Source organism: Egretta garzetta, unplaced genomic scaffold, assembly GCF_000687185.1.
Source record: "Egretta garzetta isolate BGI_Z169 unplaced genomic scaffold, ASM68718v1 scaffold596, whole genome shotgun sequence".
Lineage (NCBI taxonomy): Eukaryota > Metazoa > Chordata > Aves > Pelecaniformes > Ardeidae > Egretta > Egretta garzetta.
The window spans coordinates 1,212,403-1,233,035 of NW_009260129.1; the positions used below are offsets into that span (position 1 = coordinate 1,212,403).

The 20,633-nt window shown below is 39.2% G+C and overlaps 1 protein-coding gene across 1 annotated transcript in view; it reads right to left on the reverse strand.

Moving 5' to 3' along the window:
• LOC104128673 (zinc finger protein GLIS3-like) overlaps positions 1–20,633 on the reverse strand; it is a 59,200-nt gene that overhangs the window by 11,475 nt on the left and 27,092 nt on the right. Inside the window, exons 4-5 of the mRNA XM_009641509.1 lie at positions 18,230–18,371; positions 9,578–9,740 (exon numbers count right to left, since the gene is read on the reverse strand). Of these exons, the coding sequence (XP_009639804.1) occupies positions 9,578–9,740; positions 18,230–18,371 (305 nt within the window). The remainder of the gene's footprint in view (positions 1–9,577; positions 9,741–18,229; positions 18,372–20,633) is intronic.

Sequence of the window (20,633 nt, forward strand, 5' to 3'; positions counted from 1 at the left end):
TTTGCTCGGTAGCTGCTGCTAGGAGGGATTAGTGCTTGCAGTTAATACAGTCTGTCAAGATCCTAAAATGTGGATCTGGCCCCTGTTCTCCTGACCCTGGACCTCAATACACTACATGACCTTTTTTTTTTAACCTAGCAATAACGAATGTTTCTCCTGGAGAAATGTAAGGAATCTGTAATCTCACCCTGAATGCAACAGAAGGTGCAACTGTGGTAGTAGCACTACAGAACACCTCTGGACAGGGTCATCGTACAGGTTATAACTGCATTTAAAGACAACTGAGATCTTTCATGCTGCAGCTCAGAATCACTATCTGCCACACATTATCTGTGTGATTTTCACTTAATTTGAAACCTATTTACTACATTTCTGGCAGATCCATAATTTACATTTGGAGGATAGCAAGAGTCAAGATGAACTTTGGATGATTTACTGCCTATTCAGTTTTCTCTGAGAATCGCATTTTTAGGTATATTAGATAGGGATCGGGTGGTCTTTGTGCTGATTTGGTATTAACTTCATAAACACATATATTACTTCAGATATGCTAAATAGATGGAGGAAATACGGACGTCACTACTGAGTCACTGAGTCTTTCCTGCGTCAAATATTTCATTGTTCCAGTTAAATGATGCAGTGTAGACTATGTAAGACATAGTAGGGAGGAAGAGAGTAAAGCATGCATGTGTTTCACAATAATATCTGATAATAAGTTTTAGAAAAAGAGAAATCAGTAGCTATATCTTGATAAACATATCAGAAGTTTTTAAAAAGTGCTACAACTACCTGGTTATATGCCTCCTGAGTAAGGACTGCAGTTAATTTTTTGTAGAGCACTCACACAGAAAGACTGTTATTTGCTGCCAGAGATTAAAAGCAATGCACAGACAGTCTTATGTTACTACCATTATTTAAGAAATCATGGGATATCGTATTCTGTGTTTTCAAAATTCCTTAGTGGAAATTAATCTCTGAAAAATGGTTTTAACCAGGAGCCAACAACAGGGAAAAGAACCTTTTCAAAACTCATAGTGAAAAGCACAGTTTTACAGATTTCACGTTTGATTTAACATCCAAAAAACCTTCACAATAATAATGCACTACTTTGTAGAGCCAGACAGGACTCCTTTTTAGTAGACTTTACTGGTCCTTATAATGATTTATGAATCACTTCATGAATTCCTGGCTTACTCATATGGGTGACTATAGTTATCTACTTTTACTTCCCTTCTGCCTAACAAAAGAGAAACTTGGACTTGTCTCAGTCCAGTTTTCTCCCTGAACAAATCACAGTGTGTTACCGGGGGAACCGCAAATTTAATTTTGTTCCTGAAACAATCAGGACCAGCTTGTAATCACTCGGAAACTGCCACCAAGAATTGTGGCCAAGCCCTGGAGCTGATGCAATCGGGAACCAGCCAGTTTTGCAGAAAAGTGCCCTTCCCTATGCCTGCTGGATGGGAAATCAGAGCAGGAACGTTTCTAGAGACACTGAGTAGCCCCTCCCTTTCCAATAGTAGCTAGGAAAAAGTGTCCTGCTGGGGAATGACTAGGTTCGGTAGTAAGCAAGATAGACCAAGTTACCAAAGCTTACCTGTTTTGATGACATTAGCTAAAATGGCACATATATAGTAGTTTTGTTAATGACCAATATTGGTCATGGCTACATGTAAAAAAGATTTTACTCTAGCATTTGCTGACTGGAGCTGCCCCAAATGTAAACTACATGCACAATCTAAGCAATGTGTGGAAAAGGAAAGGAAGAGGAAAGCCAATGGTAATACTATATTTATATAGTATAAATAGCATATTTATATAGTATTTATGACTATTTATATGGTTTATTTTAGCGTGGTTGGCCACCTGTAAATGAGTCTTTGGTGTGGTGGGAAAACAACCTTTTATGTCTCTGTAGCAAGGATGTATACAAGGTGTTTCTTCACACAGAATCTCAAGTGCTTTGAGACTCCTTGATTAAAGAACTGGCTGTGCTGAATTGCCTGGGTGTCAAAGGGCTGAAGGGGTTATTTTTGTAGGTGAAGAAAATTCCGAGAACTGGGTGGCAGAGAAACCCTTTTTTGTTAAACATCCCACCAAACAAAACTGCCATTGCAGTCCATGACAGTGGAGATAGATAGGTATTCTAACCAAGATATCAAGTTGTCACTGTACAAGCTGATCGGAAACAAGGAAAGCAAGAAAAGAATTACCATTCAAAGCTCTGCCTGACCTATGGCTTTTAGATGGTGCTTCCCTTTTTCCATGGGAATCTGAAAGACTCATCGCATCAGAATGATCTTGGCTACTGTTCTTTTAGGCTGGTAGTCTTCCATTTGATTTCACACTACCAGCCTCAGGAAGCTCATGGAAGTACTTGACTGGCCCAGCAATATTGGACATTGTGCTTATACAGGAATCTCTCAGTGGGCTTCTCCCACCTTCACTGCTTGATGTCTCCAAAAGTTGTCACCTGCATCCACTTCACAAAGCTCTCTGTAGCCCAGCTCCCCTTCCTAAGGGGAGAAGGGAGAACAGGAAATTTGGTCCAAGACTGGAGCCAGTGTGCTGATGACAAGAAAAATTACAGGTGTCTTATCAATTTCAGTCCCATCTTAAAAGCAAACCCCTTTGACTCACTGCCTGCTTCACTTAGCCACCCTCTGAAAGAGAATAGCAACTTCGAGCTGCAACAAGAGGCTGAGTTTTCCTTGTCTTTTTTGTTTTTTGGTTTTTTTCAGGAGATAAGGAAAAAGGCAACACAAAGAACACAAGGTAGCATCCCAAATCTTTCTGCTCTTCTGTCCTCCTCCCTCAACACTTGAAACCTTAGCCTGCAGAAGCCAGGAGTGCAGGAATGATGGGAAGGATTGGAGACTGGCATTTTGGGGGCAGAACTGGGGAATGATTGATTGAAAGATAGATTTAGAAGTGAGAACCACTACAGCAAAAGAAAGCTGGAGTTACATATCTTCTTTGTTAGGAAATCCAGAAGTGGATAATCTAATTGCTATATATGCATACACACACATGCATATGGGGGAAAGAAGTAAAACCAAGAGTTCAAATTTCAAAATGCAGACAAAAATTGTGTACATTCATTAAAAAAAATAAAGTCTGTAATTTGGCAGCCAATCACATTGATTTGGCATCTGAGATATAATTTCTGAAGTATTGGTTTTAGCAATAATGGTACCATGAATTCCCCTTCATGTTTCTGGGTTTCATTTCTCTCACAAATTCTCCTTCCCCTGTGGCCATATTCATAAGATATCAGAAAGCACATCTCAAATGTGGGTATAAGGATTACCTTGAATCACCAGAAAACAGTGTAAGGGAAAACTTATTTTAAAAAAAAAAAAAAGTGTGAAGGTAAACTTACTCCGTTGTAGTCAAAGAGGATCACCTTTGTCAAATCTTTGAGAGCTTCTAATCTATTCTAGGAAACAGGACTTAAAACTATTTGCTGCCTTTTGGTAAATAAACCAGATTACACCAGAAATGTCTGACACAACCCATTTGCCTTTTTAACAGAAAAAAACAGGTTAAGAACCCAAGTACCAAATAACCATTTGGGCTGCAGGACAACGGCTCTGTCCATTTCATATTCCTGGGGGTAGTATATTTCTGATGCTCCCATTTCAGAGTTGCAGAAAAAAGTTGATTTCTCCTAAATGTAGCAAAAGATCATTATTTTATATTACATCAAATTCTATGTTTCACTTTTCCCAACTAACATTTTGCTGGGAAAAAGGTTAATTCCAATTATACTGCAGTTTCAGATAAATTCTACAGGGGACTAGGAGCATGACAAAAATACTGATGACAGCTTGTACTATATTGTACTATTGTACTACAGTAGCAATAATAGCAAGTCAAGCGAATATTTTCTTTGCTTGGGAACAGCAAAGAAAATATTTTCATTGCACCTAAATATTTGTTAAAAATATAGTGAAAAGAAAGGAAACTGCATCTGCGGATAAATGAGGGAAGAGGAGAGGACTTTACCTACCATTAATCCATGTTACACTATGGCACAAAATGCTATTAGCAGGAATTATTTGAGATAGGAACTATGTAACTATGTTGGATGTTGCTATGTCTTCATTCTCTGCTTTTTCTCAACTTTGCACTGAAAAGTAAGGCACATGCCATCATTTAGATAACATCAATCCTGATGGTTGCTTTCAACATGCTTCCAAAATGGAAATGGAACATTAAGGCTGAAAACTTTGGTTTTCTTTTTTTTTTCCGTCAGAGGTCATAGCTTTCTTAGAACAATTTGTAAGCACAATTTATTGGGTTGCTGCTCTGTTAACTGGCTGAGTTCTAATTCTTTTTATTGGGCTGCAATATTTTGGGAACATATCCAAATGTTATGCAGTTGAAACAGCCAAGAGATCAGGCTTTCTTCTTATTACGGTTGATGCTTGGGCTGGACAGACAAACCCATAAGCTCCCCATAGCAGGTTGTTGTCTCCAACACTGTCCGGTACAGTACTGCACTTACTGGTGATGTTAAGTGAGGAACAATCTATGCTCACTGTCTCTTGATTGCCTCTGTATTTCTAGGCAAATACAGAAAATGTGGGGTAATGTCTCCATTCTCTACTTTAACACCCCTGTCATTCTGCTGTGATCTCACATTTTGGTTTGGCTCTACCCTATCTTGTGTGCAGACTTCGCAGCTCCTCACTGCCACTGTCAATGGGTGAAATGTTCTGTTGTAGTACACTATTCTGTAACGCAACATACTGCACTGTAGATTAGTCCAATTAGCTATCAATGACTATCAAATAAACATGGTTTAAAAACACTTGTAAGGAAAGCATAGCTTTTTGCCACAATGGATGAGGGAAAGGCTGTGGATGTTGTTTACCTGGACTTTAGTAAAGCCTTTGACACCATTTCCCACAGCATTCTTCTGGAGAAACTGGCTGCTCATGGCCTGGATAGGCATACTCTTTGCTGGGTAAAAACCTGTCTGGATGGCTGGGCTCAAAGTTATCATGAATGGAGTTAAATCCAGTTGGAGGCCAGTCACAAGTGGTGTCCCCCAGGGCTCAGTGTTGGGGACAGTTTTGTTTAGTATCTTTATCAATGATCTGGATGAGGGGATTGAGTGCACCCTCAGGAAGTTTGCAGACAACACAGAAAGTTGGGCAGGTGTGTTGATCTGCTTGAAGGGCAGGAAAGCTCTACAGAGGGATCTGGATAGCGTGGATCAATGGGCTGTGGCCAGTTTTATGAGTGTCAACAAGGCCAAGTGCCGTGTCCTGCACTGGGGTCACAACAACCCCATGCAACGCTACAGGCTTGGGGAAGAGTGGCTGGAAAGCTGCCTGTCAGGAAAGGACCTGGGGATGCTGGTGGACAGCTGGCTGAATATGAGCTGGCAGTGTGCTCAGGTGGCCATGAGGGCTAAGAGCATCCTGGATTGTATCAGGAATAGGGTGGCCAGCAGGAGTAGGGAGGTGATCGTGCTCCTGTACTTGGCACTGCTGAGGCCACATCTCGAATACTGCGTTCAGTTTTGGTCCCCTCAGCTCAAGAAGGACATTGAGTTGCTGGAGCGTGTCCAGAGAAGGGCAATGAAGCTGTTGAAGGGTCTGGAGAACAAGCCCTATGAAGAGAGGCTGAGGCAACTGGAGTTGTTTAGCCTGGAGAAGAGGAGGCTGAGGGGAGACCTCATCACTCTCTGCAACTGCCTAACAGGAGGCTGTAGCGAGGTGGGTGTTGGTCTCTTCTCCCAGGTAACAAGCAATAGGACAAGAGGAAACAGCCTGAACTTGTGTCAGGGGAAGTTTAGATTAGATGGTAGGAGAAATTTCTTTCCCCAAAGTGCTATCAAGCATTGGAACAGGCTACCCAGGGAAGTGGTTGAGTCTGCCTCCCTGGAGATATTTAAAAGATGGGTAGATGTGGTGCTTAGGGACATGGTTTAGTGGTGGACTTGGCAGTGTTAGGTTGACAGTTGGACTTGATGATCTTAAGGGTCTTTTCCAACCTAAATGATTCAATGATTCTATGGCTCAGGTTTAGGGTTAGACTTGCTGCCACCTCCACTCTTTACCATCTGTCAGTTATATGTGTCATTTGCTCACTAATAAAAAAGTGATAATGTCTTAGCAGGCAATCCTGAAATGTCCCACACCTGCAAAAAAATTACTGTACTGATTTCAAAACCACACTGTTAAGGTCTTTAACTAAAGACTTTCTTTGAGGCAGCCCCTTGTGTGCCACATACAAAGGACTTTGTAATATGTGAAAAATGGATGTCTCGACTCCTTGTTTAGAACTACTCAGAGGCTTTTGCTTCTGGAAGTCTGGCTTAGAGCTCCTTATTATTTTACAGCAAAAGCATAAAAGGAATATAACCACACACTCAAATAAGCAAAAAGAAGCACTGTTGCAGAACTTACTATAGCATAGCAGTAATGCTAACCTGAACAGTTCAGCCCTAAATTCTTCATTCCAGCTTAAGACAGTCTCTAGAAATTCCTGTCAAGCCAGGATGCATCATGCTTCAGGGACATACCACTAGCTCTGGTTAACAGGAAGGTGAAAAAATCATCTGGAACACCAAGTCCAAATAAAAAATTCTGTTCTGGTCTCACATCGGTGAATAGGCTACTTCTTGCACACAAGCAAGCCTTAAAAAGCAATATGTGTATGTCAGGTAGTTCAATAAATAATTAAAAAATAATACAAAAAAAATTATTTCAAGCATTTGGCACCATGAATTTTGGGGCACTGAGCTGCACATGTTAACTGTGCCATAGAAAACCAACATTTTTATGTGTGTTTTAATTAGTTTGTTTTTTCAGCTTCCTTGAATGCCTATGTCTTTTTTTATTACAAAAATGAGTGAAAAGGAAGCAAAGTACATATTGTCTTTTAAACATATGCTTTTGGATACCATTACCGTTTGGTACCTTCATTGAACAGTTGCAATATTTCATATTAGGGGAGCACTGAAAGTTAGTATCAAAGAACTGGAACAAACAAAAGGTAAATCTGCATTTTTATTATTCATGTTCTCTCCTTTGATAAGTTGCTTCTTGGATCCAAACTCTCTATCTGACTTGTACATTGACTTTTGTACACAGAATGAAAGTAGTGTAAGATGTGTCCCATATTTGATTCAGTTTCTCACACTAATAAGGCTTAACCAAGTCCACACTCTCCCTCCCATCACCTAGGTGGAGAAAGATGCAAAACAAGCCCTCCAACTATTTCTCTACTCTATGGTACCTGGAGATGTATTATTTCCTGCTGCTGCTGTGACTCATAAACTTGAGCCTGCTCTCCAAAATGTCCAACTGGCCTCCAGAGTCGCCAAAGCAGCCAGGCCATCTTGGGTCAGCTTCAGTCCAACACAGACAGGCTATCCCAGGGGCGAGCGCTGCTCAGGGCAGTCCTAGCTGTGGAATGACTCCAGGCTCACACAGCGCATCTGGAACCACACAGCATGGAGGGGACAAAAGCCCTGCTTGCAACCCTAAATCCGGCCATCCTTTCAATGACAAGATTGGGATGTACAGGGTGATTCACACCTTTCAAAGAGCCTATCTCTGGCACTTCATATACTGAAGTGATGGTTTGTTCAGTTCACATTTTCAGAGCTATCATCACACCCGTGAAGTGGTGTAAATGACAGCCTACTCGCAGCACCCTTAAGCGAGTGGACTGTATTAGATTCAAGATGCAGATTCTGTATTAGTTTTTCTCTTAAACATTTCTCTCAATTTGTATGACATGTTCCACAATCAAACCAACACTGCTGTAATACTTTCATTTCTTCTCTGAATTTAAATTGCCATTTGTTACACTACTTAAATGAAGATATTGGCACTTCTTTTTAATCCAAAATAGCTCCATGTATGGGAATTAGCACTTAAAGCCTGCTTAGACAGACTGTATACAGTTAACGTATGAGAAAGGAGTGTATCACACTAGCTTTTTATTAGTGTTGCTGTGTATAGTACTGTAGTATCCTGAGGTCTGTAACACATTCAAGGACTTAATGAGTTAAGTCGTTCTCTAAATGTGTCTGCTATGGTCCTACACCAGTAACTGCCTCAGAAATGGACTAATGAGATCACTGTTTTTCATCGTGAAATGTATACCTGTAATAACTATTGAACTGTCCCTGCCTGTCACCTCCTGCTCTGGCAATTGTAGGATATGGGTGTTGGACAGTTCATGAACTGGAGAGAAAACTGTACTGGGAAGGAAAAGCCTGTGGGTCAGGCAAGAGAGCATGGACAGCCCAAGTTTGCAGAGAGGGCCAGAGAAAGGGAAAAAAGTCAGGACCATGTGGCCAGGAGTGGGGAGGAAGAACTGAACAACTAAATGAGCTCCAATGATCATGAAATAATGGCAAGTTTCATGTCAGACAAAAAGTTCAACAACTTTCAGTGGCTCCAGAACTGGCTGAATTCACATGTGCAGTCTGAAATCAAAAAGTACTTTTACCTGTTGACAATTCCCTGAGTCATCATGTTCTTCCATCTTCCTGATACAAGGTAGAGTGACTAGTACTTTCCTCCAAAAAAAATTACGCTCATTTTCAGTAATTGAAATCTAGTGAATGCTCTTTTCAGGTTTACAATCGGACACTTTGTGCTTTCCAAATTACTGGCATTTCCGTCACTCAAGGAAATTAAACATTTTGAAACACATTAATGAAATACAGCAATTTATCATTTAGAGCACTAAAAAATAGGGAGATTAACAAAACAATGTTTAAGTATCCATATACATATAGTAAGAATTCAATATTTTGTGTGGTGGTGTATCTTTCTGACTTTTCCACTGAAAACTTATTTGTTTAGGCTTCTTCAGTCATGAGATCTGGTAGACTTCTGGTTCAATGAACTAAGTGGAAATCTGTAATGCCATATACTGTATAAATAATTGGAAAGATTGCTGAAAATAATTTAGGGAATGTCCAAACATGAAAATTAAACCTCTTCCAAGTAACCTGCTCATACATCACTGACGTATCTAAAATCAAGGAAACAGCAAAGGTCAAGGGGTTTGTACCTAGCCAGCATAAAATAAATTCTGACTATAAATCAAGCTCTCAAATCAATGAATTAAAAATGCTTTCATTACCTATTAGTCTTAATAAAATGCCAAGAAAAAAAATGCTAAGTTCCTGCAGAAGTACTTACTATTGAGAGAACATCGACAGAATATGACTCCCCTACCACAAGTGAACAGAAACATGAATCTCAGGGCCCCCATTCTGTAAGGTATAGCTGGCCTCCTCTAAAGGTTAGTGTCTCAGCCAGTATGTCTTTCTTTGTTTAGACCATTGGTGGAGATCAAGAAACGATTGGAGGAAGTCCCTGAAATGGAGATGGATGGAGATCCTCCCTGCCCAGGCTGGGATAACATAGTCCCTTTCATCTCTCCTTCCTCTGGTAAACCCATACCCAGAGCAATTGCTGCCCAGGGACTGCCACCAGTGACTTTCTGCACACCAACAATTCAGTTTCCACCCATCCTGGCAGCTCTGAAGGCAGTCCTGCCCCAGGCTCATCATGGGAAAAGCAGGGGCTGGTCTTACCTCTCCGAGTCCACAGCTGAGAGAAGAGGTAACTGGGGGGGAGGATGGAGAGGACTACCCTGTATGTTACGTCCTGGGGAGGGGTGGCCACTGGGGTGGGACAAGGACACTGCCCCAGCTGCTGTTCCACTTCGATTTGTCTGTGTGCTGGGGAACACAGCCGCTGAAAGCAAAAGGAGAGAAATAATCCTCATCAGGCAGGCGATAGCATGATAACTGACCAAATACTGACAGGTAACACCCCCCCTAAAGCTGTAGTGCTAATTCTTAGCAACTAACTGCTTTTTCTCAAGTGGTGTTTTCTGTCCAAAGGGAATAAAAAAAAACCCACATAAAAAATAACTAAATAGTCTTTACTGCTCCCAAATGACACTTCCATAAAACCAGGCATGGCATAGCTGTACTCCTTGTCTTGGGAATTTTGTCTGAGTAAGGCTGTAAATTTTCTACAGCTTCCTGCTGCAGAAGAGGTGGCGAATACTTCCTAAGACATATATTTTTAGAGTTAAGTGAACAGAAAGCACAGTTTCGTAAATAGTGAAATACTTTCTACATTTTTCCCTCAGCTGCAAAAATCCCAAATTTCTTGAAGAGGTCAACCCAAACTCAAATATTGCTATTATTGCCTCCAGACTCCCTAGTAATGCATACAAAAATTTTAAACTATTATTAACAGTTTTGTAAATTCCTATGAGGTTGCTCTTCTATACATCCCAACTAAGGAAATGTTTTGGGTGATTAAACAAATGGCAATACGGGACTCCCTCCGAATGTCCTAATTAGTTGACCCCAAATCCTGTAACCTCATATTCAGTTGTTCTTTACATCAGGCAGTCAGAAGGTAAGACACTGATTACCAAATCCCTCTGAAAATCCAGTTACTCAGTCATTTCTGCTGAGATCTGTATCAGGTATCTCATGTCGATGTTGAATGGCAACCAAATGCATGCTCCTAAGTATTTTATGAAACCTGAGAATGAATTAGATAGGCTATCTACAATATGAAAATGGTCTCTCAGTGTTTGGTTGTCATACCTACCAGTCTCTTTATAAAAAAAAATATTGTTTAGGCCTAGTTAACAGAATAAAATTCTACCTATAAAACTTATGTTATGTTAGTGAATATGTTGGAGCAAATACATTTTATTGATAAAGTCCTAGCATTTAAACCAGTTCCCCAAAGGGAATTGACACTGGTGAAAGGTCTTTCATGTTAAAATACCTGCATGGATGTTGCAGTCCTAGCAGACAAACACTACTTTAGAAGTAACCCCTCTGTAGATCCATCTTCAAGAAACGATTTTACTGGTCGTAGCTGTTCTCTGCCACAACCAGGGTAAGGATTTCAGGTGAGTATTTTCTAAGTTGTGCTTGCACATTTCTAGCTGGTCCAGGCTGCAGTGGTAGCACAGGTTCCCACAGCACTGCCCAAAACCCGGTGACTCTGTCACTGGGAAAAGGTTATCTGCAGCCAAGCATGGGCAACCATCTTTCCTTTCTCTGAACTAGAGCAACCTAAAGGCCACTGCAATATTCACCATCATAGCAGTATCAACTACTGTAGTACCTTTTGGCTAGGTTTCCCAGCAATGTCTCTGTACTTTTTTCCATTTCTGATGAAGAGACAGTACACAGTGTAAAGTAAGAGCTAATTATGGCAGGGATTAGAGGGGCAGGTAGAATATTTAAGGAAGAAAAAGCATACATAATTAGCTGCAAAAACCTATTCCCGTACACAGGGTATGTTAAATGATTACAGAATGACAGAAGAGCATATCTGGGCTCCCACAGTGCCTTGTAACGAAGCCTCCAACAGCAGCACCATGAATGATGGTGTGAGAGACCATACAACACCCATGGGCAGCGCAACACATCTTTTGTCAGTGCAGCTTCTTGCTGCATAGAGGTGCTGTGCTGACAACGCAGATGACAACAAACTCTGCAGTCACCCAGTGAAGTGAAACCGCAATGATGGCAGCTGCCTCCCAGTGGAAATGCTACTCTTAAGACTTCCTAGTGTAGACATGGCACTGGACTGAGCTCCTACCTCAATCTTGTAAATAAAGTTGAAGGGAAACATTGTCAGCCATTGGCAGTCTACAGACTCATAGCAGTCAACAAATACTGACAACTGACAGTGTCAGCTAGTCTTAAGAGACTGACGGAAAACTTTGGACACTATTTAAGAAACTACTAGATAACTTGACCTCTTTTTCTTAAGAGCTGTGTGTGTCTGGCAAGCTTTTCTAGTGGTTTAGCTGTTAAATGTGAGTTGCTTACTCAAAGTGCTGGCAGGAAATATCTAAACACATGAATGTCTTTTCAGTGTCTGATTCCATTAAACACCTGATTTGAATGGTATGAAACTGAACAAATGTTCACAGAAACCAGCATGTTCACTGACTCCAGTATACCACCACCAGGTAGGTCCACACAGAAAGATGCAGAATTAAGTGTAAGTATTACTTAACAAAAAGGCTTCCTACAGCAAGGCTTTTCTATCAATACAAGATAAATTTTTAAAAGATTCAGATATTCTGAAAAAAAAACCAAAACAAAAAAACAAAACAAAGAATTGTTGATGCTGTTCGTCTGTGTCCCTTAAAAAGCTATACCACAATTTACAAGATGGATACAACCCGTTAGTCGTGACTGTGAACCTTGGATTGGGTTACACCCACGAAGTTTCAGCCACAGAGAGGGAGGAGCCATGTTTTCATTTCTGGAGTCTCATCACAAATCAATTTATCAACACATAAGAATTTTCCATGAGAATATCTCTGCAAAGGCTTCTCTATGAGAAGCTAAATTCACTCCTATGAGAAGCATGGGAACAAATTAGGTGGTTGGAAGAGAAAAAGCTGATTCTGAATAAGTTTCCTTTAAAAAAAAAAGACAGAAAAGTAGCATTTAAAAAGTTATAGAATCCAAACCCTAAAAAAAAAAAAACTTGTTTCTTTTTTAATGGAGTCAGAAACCTGTAATTTCATGGAGCATTTTTAAATGCAGAAGAATCGCCCTCGCCTTTGCAAATTACCAACAATGGTATAATTTATTATCTTGGATTTATTACTGTCAAATCAGCACTCTGTCAATCTATTTCTGCCCCGAAAATACCTCTCCTCTTACCACTGCCAGCATGAATCTGGAGTAGGGCTGAGAATTCTTTCCATATAGAATAAGACAGTGTGAAGGTTTCATTTTGTAGCTCAGTCAATTAAAATTGCATACATACATTTGCAAGAGTGGGTTTTTTTTAAATTACTATACTTAACCTTCCATTTGTACAAGGAATATTTATGTGGTCCTCGTGAACAAGTGATTTACTAGAGCACAGATGGAAAAATCCAAAATGCTTTTTGCACTTCAGAGTACCACCTCCATATAGTCTCCTCTCTCACCTCCCCTAGGGAGCCCATACTTCCCTACAGGTTTTTGTGGCCAGGAATATGTGGGCATGTGCTGCGTTGAGCCATAAGTGGTAAGCCCAGCAAATGTAAAACATGCTGCTTGTGTTGCCTTGATCCTGCCCAACTCATCTGTAAATCTGAAGACTATAGTGTGCATGGAACTTAAGAATCCATCATGCATAAAGAAGTAGAGCAGAAGTAAAAATCAAATTATGAAGATAATAAGCCTGTCTCCAGAGTGGGTCTGTTGCATGGACTATCTGCATTGATGGTCTCCCTACTTTTCTTCAGAAGTTCTGCAGGCAGATCAGAGATACTGGAGATGTCCAAGTACTGGAGGCACCTAGAAAGCTAGAGAGTTTATGAAGTCCACCCACTCAAGATACTTGGATAGAAGAAGAAAACAAGTCTAGGAAAAGAATTTGTACAGTAATTTGGTCTTGTTACTTGGAGACCTGTTCAATCAATCTCTGTCTTTTGAGATCCCTTACCTCAAATATTTAGGAATCTGAATGGTTAAAACATAAAGTTGTTTTGTGGTAAAGATCTTCCACATGTAAAAATTGTCCTAGGACACCACACCATCTACTAAGAATCTTTCCCCCTACTCCACAGTACAGAAAATAGGAGAGGAAAATTAAGAAAGTGATTGAAGAATTACCAGCCGAGTCAGAATAAAAATCTGAGTTAGTTTATAGGTAATCATAGGCCTCTGATAAAAATGATGAAATGGTGCTTGCTAAAAGCCTCCCAGTTGCTACCCAAGTTATTCCCAAAGCAGCCTATAATATCAATAAGAAAAAGTGTGTGGTTCAATTTTTGAACATTCTTTGATCTCTTCTCTGAGCTGGACATGATAAACATTTTCTAGTCTTGTTGCTGGATACATACAATGATGGGCAGCTGGACTGATTATTAGGTGGGAAAGGTGGACATCCTGGAAACTTTTGTATTTTTTGAGATTAAGTCATAATTAAATCCCTGAAGCAATAAAGTGGGGTCTGGACTGGGATTTGAAGTTGTTCTTGCCATGGCATCTTTACATCGCATCCCTGCCTTTCAAGACAGATTCTTCTCTTTCAGTGGACTGCAGTTTCTGAAGTTGTGTCTCCTCATGAAGAAAGGAACCATAAATAGTGCAGTTGCCTTGTTGCTTACAATGTTTGTACCAATTCATCAGTGAATGTTCTCTTCTTCACAATGTGAACCCAACGATTACACCAATTTTTGGAGAACCATTAAGCTGTCTCAAAATGGAAATGATAAACTCAGAAGTAAAACCAGTCAAAAAAAGTACAAGTCTGAAGGGAAATAAACTGCCCTCCTTAAAATAAGTTAAGATAGTAATGTTAACACTTTTCAGCCCCTGTGTATGGTCCTACCTGGTAATACATCACATTTAGTAGGAGCTCTGGATATGTATGCCATACTCAAATTGAGCCAAAAAGGTGACAGCAGAGATCCTCTTAATTGTTGGTTACCCTATGTTACTCCTTCTTTTGCATCCATTCCCTATGCATCGAATACAACTCCATTTTTCACTGCAGTGGTCATTCATATCTCAGTTCTTCCTTCTCATTCTTTTTTTTCTTCCAGTAATGAGTCGTAACTACTTTGCAAGGCTATCAACTTTAACAAACAGGCTGCTTTTTCCTCAGACATCTCCCATGCTGCTCATGGTGCCTAATGGTTAGGGAGCTCACTCACTGGGACAACTGCTTTAATAAAATTCTTTCATTGTTCTTGTATGAGTCCTCCCTCCTCCACCTGCCTGTTCTATCTACCTACTGCCCTATCATCTTTGTTATAAACTCCTTTGGCAATGAATTTTCTTTTATTATGTGTGTGGGGCACCAACCTCAGTACTATTTCATTGGAAAAAAAAACAAAACCACAAAAGGAAAAGTGTTACTTAAGTAAAGCACGTCTTAAGTCATAGGCATAGAAGTAGTTAGATCAAAGTTTCACAGAAGTATTTAAATAAGACATTATTTAAAATGTACTTGGAATTCCAAAACCTTCTGTAACTTTCCTGATACAATTTTTAATTTCCAACTTGCAAAGAAAATCATGCACTTGACAAGCTTTAGCAATACCATTTTCTTGCTCTGGAGCAGAGCGAAGTGTGATATTCGGTAACTATTTATAAATCGATGAAACATTCTGGTTTATTCTTAAATATGAAATGGTCAAGTTTTAACCAAACATCACAGTAAAAATAAATATTTTTTGTATTGCATTATTTATGATTATTTCAGCCTTAAGGATTCTAGACTGCACTATACAAAGTAAGTTGATATGATTTCATAGTAGAAAAAGCATCATTCATATTCTTATTATGAATTAATTGCTCACAACTTCATTCTATGAACTCAATAAACCCAAAAGCCTATGTATTTTTAAAAACTAAAACTATTTTTAAAATTAAAACCTAGATGCTACCAGAAATTGTGCACTTCAGTAGAAACAGACTTTGAATTTCTGCTTTACAAAATATCACTATGCTTAGCCCTAGAAGAGTATGCATACTTGCTTAACTTTAGACCTGTATGTGGAATTTTCTATTAGTTTTAAGCAAAGGATCTGTCAGGTTACGCCACTATATCCGTAAGATTATACTCAGTATAAAGTCAAAAGGCCACAATATAAGAAAAAACATTTATGCAGTCTTAACTTTAAGTAATAGATATGTAATCAAAAATATTATTATTGTATTTCATTTGGATATATCTGGGTTTGCAGATTCTGTACTTAAACAGTAGAGAGAAATGCTGATCATTACAGGCATTTTTGTACTTTGGTAAGTGGAAATGGACTAGCATCTAATTGCCTACCTTTGTCATCTCTGACATATTTCTAAAAGTTTGCTTTCAAACATTTATTCTGTAGATCTCTTAGGAAAGGAGAAAACCTACCTTTCCTTGAAATGTGCATGAGTTATAAGAAACGTAATCTTCAAGTGAGAAAAGTTTGATTCAACAGCATTGGAAGAATGCTACATGAAAAATAGCACAGACATTTCAGCTAATATGCTGTCTCTAACAGTTCCCAGTAAAAGTCACATATTTTATTTTTCAGAAAAGTCTCAAAGTTTTTCTTTATATTTAGAAAAAATGTTGTTTTCAGAGAAGTTTGAGGGGTAGCTTCTCTAAGCAAGACACTTAAGCTTTCATGTATTTGTTTTTCTCTCCTTTGAGTATAAATAATTTTCATGTTGCCATTTCAATAAAGTATCTCCCTCCCTGTTGGAGTTATCTACTCATTCACACAGTATATTATTGTGTAGCAGCCCTGATGAGTTACTAGTGAAACAGTTAATTTCAACTGGATTGGGTGGTTGTCAAAATGAAGTGACACAGATTCATCTATGCCTGACATAATACCCTCAGTTAACTGATGTGAAACAACACACGTGAATAAAACTATGAGAAAACTGCCAAGTTATAGTTAGCTGTGAGCACATGTAAGGGAAAGCAGTTTATTACTTACAGAGAAATTAATGCTGACAAAAGTATGTTCATTTATACTATAAAAATTGCTGCACAATAGGAAACAGTGCCAAGTAAGAAAAAAACCAACGTAACTTATTATAGCAAAGAATGTTGATGGTGGTGATGTAAACCCCAAGTGTTGAAAGACAAAGCATGAATGGGATTACAAAAAGTAATGCCACAGTCTCAGAAGCTGTATATGAGACATCACGACTGCCAACAATTGCCATCTGAGGGCTGGCTGGAGGCAACAGCCTTACTCGGCTTAGGATCCTGGCAACTCACCGAGCAGCAGTTTGTTCAAGCCACTGTCAGTCTAGGTTTGGATTGAGCCAACAGCCAGAATTTGACAATCATGGAAGTCTGGAAGCTAGACTGATAAAAGAGCTGGGTGCTCAACAGATTCCAGAGGAAATCTCCTGTGAGAAGGTCCTCAATTTCTGAAAAACCTCATCTCAGATCATCTGACACACTGTCTCCACCTGGCTTCCATCCTATCTAGGGACTTGAAAGGAAAAGGAAAAGCTGAGTCTTTTATTCTCTCTCAGTTTTGCGCATTACATCAGGCAATGTCAGTAAATAATTTTTTTAATCTGAACATTCCTCACTATCCAAATCCCTCTCAAAGTACAACATAAAATAAGCAACTGTAACCACCACCATGGCACTAGACGTTCTCTGGCCAAAATCAGACCTTTAAAATCTGAAATTTCCTTTAGTGTCAAATAATGGATGCCCCACTCAGCCTATATTCAGACTAGGGCATTTGAAAGTTAACAGCATACAAGAAGTACCAACTATTTTATAAATTAGGATACCTTCCATCACAGCTTTAAATTTCTTGATTTTTGTCATATAAACCTACATCATCACCAGCTAGTGTGTAGTTCACAACGGCCTTGACAAAAACATACTGTAGAATGGAAAGGTTTACAAGCCTCTCGGTAAAATAACACCACTCACTAAAATGGCCACTTCATATAATGTCATTTTCAGCACTGCACATAACATTTAGCCAATTCTTTCACTTCCTACATCAGGTTCTCGAGTAAGAGTTGAACTGCTAGAAGATGTAGCACATTCTGCCTGAATGTTAGAAACAGACGTCTCTACAACTACTAAAATATTGCCTTAAAAAATGTTAACAGCCTGCCCATTATTGTCTTGAGCTCTGAGATGTATTATCACTCATATCTTATAAAATATTTCAAATTTAGCTGAAATGTGAACAACAATCGTACATTTAGCCAGGTATGAAGGAGTTAGGTATTTTAGTATGAAAATCTCATATGCTTAACTGAAACAATAAAATAGGATTATCACATTTATAGCATAAATGTGTTTATTGTTGTATTTATAGTCATAACATGAGAGCTTATAATGCAGCATTAAGTTCATTAATGCAGATGTATTGGAAAACTGATACATGATCTATAAATAAGGAAGAGGAAAAACACTCCTCTGATTTTAAATGAATCTTAATAAATTCAAGATATCTACAAGGATATTGCTGAATTGCTGGCAGAAGTCAAATGCCTATAGAGCAAAAATATTGCTCTTTGTTGCAGTAGGTCTTCTCATGGATAAATCTGATTTGTCCTGCCTTCCTTCAAAAAACATGTAAAAATCTGTTAAAAATCTGGTTTTTTATATTGCTTTGCAGACTCTATCCTTCTCATGGATATTTCAGTACATCCTACTCTGCAAAATCATCCCAATAAGCAATAATATTTATCTGTATTTTTCACTACCTGGATAAATATCATGAGCAGGGCCCGGGGAGTGTCCCATGGTATTATCTGTAGCATCATGTGGTGACGGGGCTGGCTGCAGGGGCTGGATTGCAAGGCAGTCATTCAGGATGTCCTGGCCAAGCTCTGAGCTTGATCGCAACTGAAACACAAGAGATAAAACCAGAAATAAACCACAAAAATCCTTAAGACGCTGAAAACGTATAATGAGGAAATGTTGAGGGGTTAGAGAAAGAAACAGAGCACAAGCAGAATTCTTCTTTTTTAAATCCCAGTTATTTTTTCGAATCTGAGGAAGGAAAGTCTTCTAGATGCTTAACAAGACTGTACTCAGGACAAGGGCTACTTGTACAGATAGGACCTTGGACAGATGGACTTACGTGTGTTCTCTTGTCATATACTGTGAAAGACAGAAGACTCCTGATTCATGCATAATGGAGATTTATCAAATGTCTGACATCTCTTATATCAGCAGAGGGATACTATAAAAAGCACAAATATTTTCCTGCTGGTTTAGCGCCCTGACCTCACTCTCTGAAGGACCAGAAAAGCAAAGGTGCTTGTGGCAGTGGAAACAAGGCAAGCAGCCAGGAGTGGTATCATTCAAGATGCTCAGGATGGAAGTGGTATCACTTTGTATGGACCAAAGTTGTCTCAAGACCACATTGTTAAAGTGACCAGGACTGCATTTGTTTCACATCATGTCCCAACTTATCTGAAAGTGAGAGCTCCATCACTGCCACTAATCCCAGCTGCATGCATGGCCAGTCGCCTGGTACCTGATCCATCAACAGTTACCTGGCTGATCCAGCAGAAAATTTGCTCTGCAAACAATTAATAAGCAAATTCATACGAAGAGTTTTCCTTTGCATGAAATTGGATGAACAGTCTCACCCTGAGGCTACAATACAATACAATAAAAAAATACAATTTAAAAAAAAAAATCCCCAAACCAGAATAAGGAAAAGTGAGAAAGCCAGCTGCAGTACCTGACACATGACTGTCCTAGCCGTAATGCAAAACTGCACCCCGAGTTTCTGGCAGATGGATGCTGCTGCAGGCTGCTGGGACTGATGACTGTCCCAACACCCTGCCTGATGTTACTGTTATATGTAACAAAAATTTGCCTGTTCCTTATGACTACCTCGACTGACAGGCTGGTGTATTCATTTAAAAGCATGAAAAAGGAGAGTGTGCTTATATGCATGTGGGCCACTGTGGTGGCTGAGATGCAGGTAAATATCCTGACCTGCCACCCACACTGATGAAGAAAGAGTTCATGCAGCATGATGGTCAGAAACCTGACCCAGCACATAAGGATTTGCTGCACCCATGCATCACAGTCCCAAGAAGCAAATCTCACAGATGCAACTGAGGCTCCTCCTCTCTGTTTGGTGCCATGAAAGGTGAGCAGGTAACAGTAAGCCGAATATAACCTATCACTTCTACCAAACTCCTAAGGGAAGAAAGAGCAACAACAAGAGAAATGCCTGTCCATTCTATACTCAGAAATGAAAAAAGTGTAAGAGGGAATGATTCTGAATGCAACTGTAGAACAACTCATCACTGTGCCACAAGATGCTGATAATCATTCAAATGACTTCTGATGATAAGCATGAGTATAAAACCATTGCAACAGAGTGGAGAGTTGGTCTGACACATCTTAAGCACCTGAGGTAGGGTGACTATGATACCTATGCACAGAGTGAGCACGCTGCAGATTATTCCTTCCTTTAAAAATTTAGTGAGTTGTTATTAAACCTGAAGGTACACTACCTTTGTGAGGTGTATTTGTTATTCTAGAATTTGTTATTCTAGAATTGTACGGGGGGGCAGGGGATGGAGAGAAAGAGGGAGAAAAGGAGAAAGGGAGAAAGCAAGGGAGAAATACCTTGACAAATGCGTTTTATTTATTATCCATATTTACAATCTAAGTACAAATGTTTCTTACAGTGTAGCATGTATGCTTGTCTGCTACTATCCACTAATTACTGTTTTTACTGCTATCACTAGTAACATGGCTTTTTCATGAAATTCAGTGCATGTGAAATTATGTGAAATGCCAGATATATCCAGATTCAAATTTTTATCAGTTATATTATTAATGAGCATTATGTGACTTTAAATTTCTATGGAATCTAATATGAAAATAAACATGAAAAAAATCTGTCTTTTATAAAAAAATCAGAATTCTATCACACAGAATACATATTTACAGAGGTCACCTATGTAAAGCTGTTTGGCTTTTTGCACAATTTTTTTTTGTGAGTAAGAAACTCATCAATTTTCTATGATCAGGTAGCACTTGGATGAAACAGTGAGCAAAACAAGAAAATGCAAGCTAAGTACACATTAGTTACAAGTATTAAACAACAGCAACAGTCTGTTTTACACATTTTTTTCT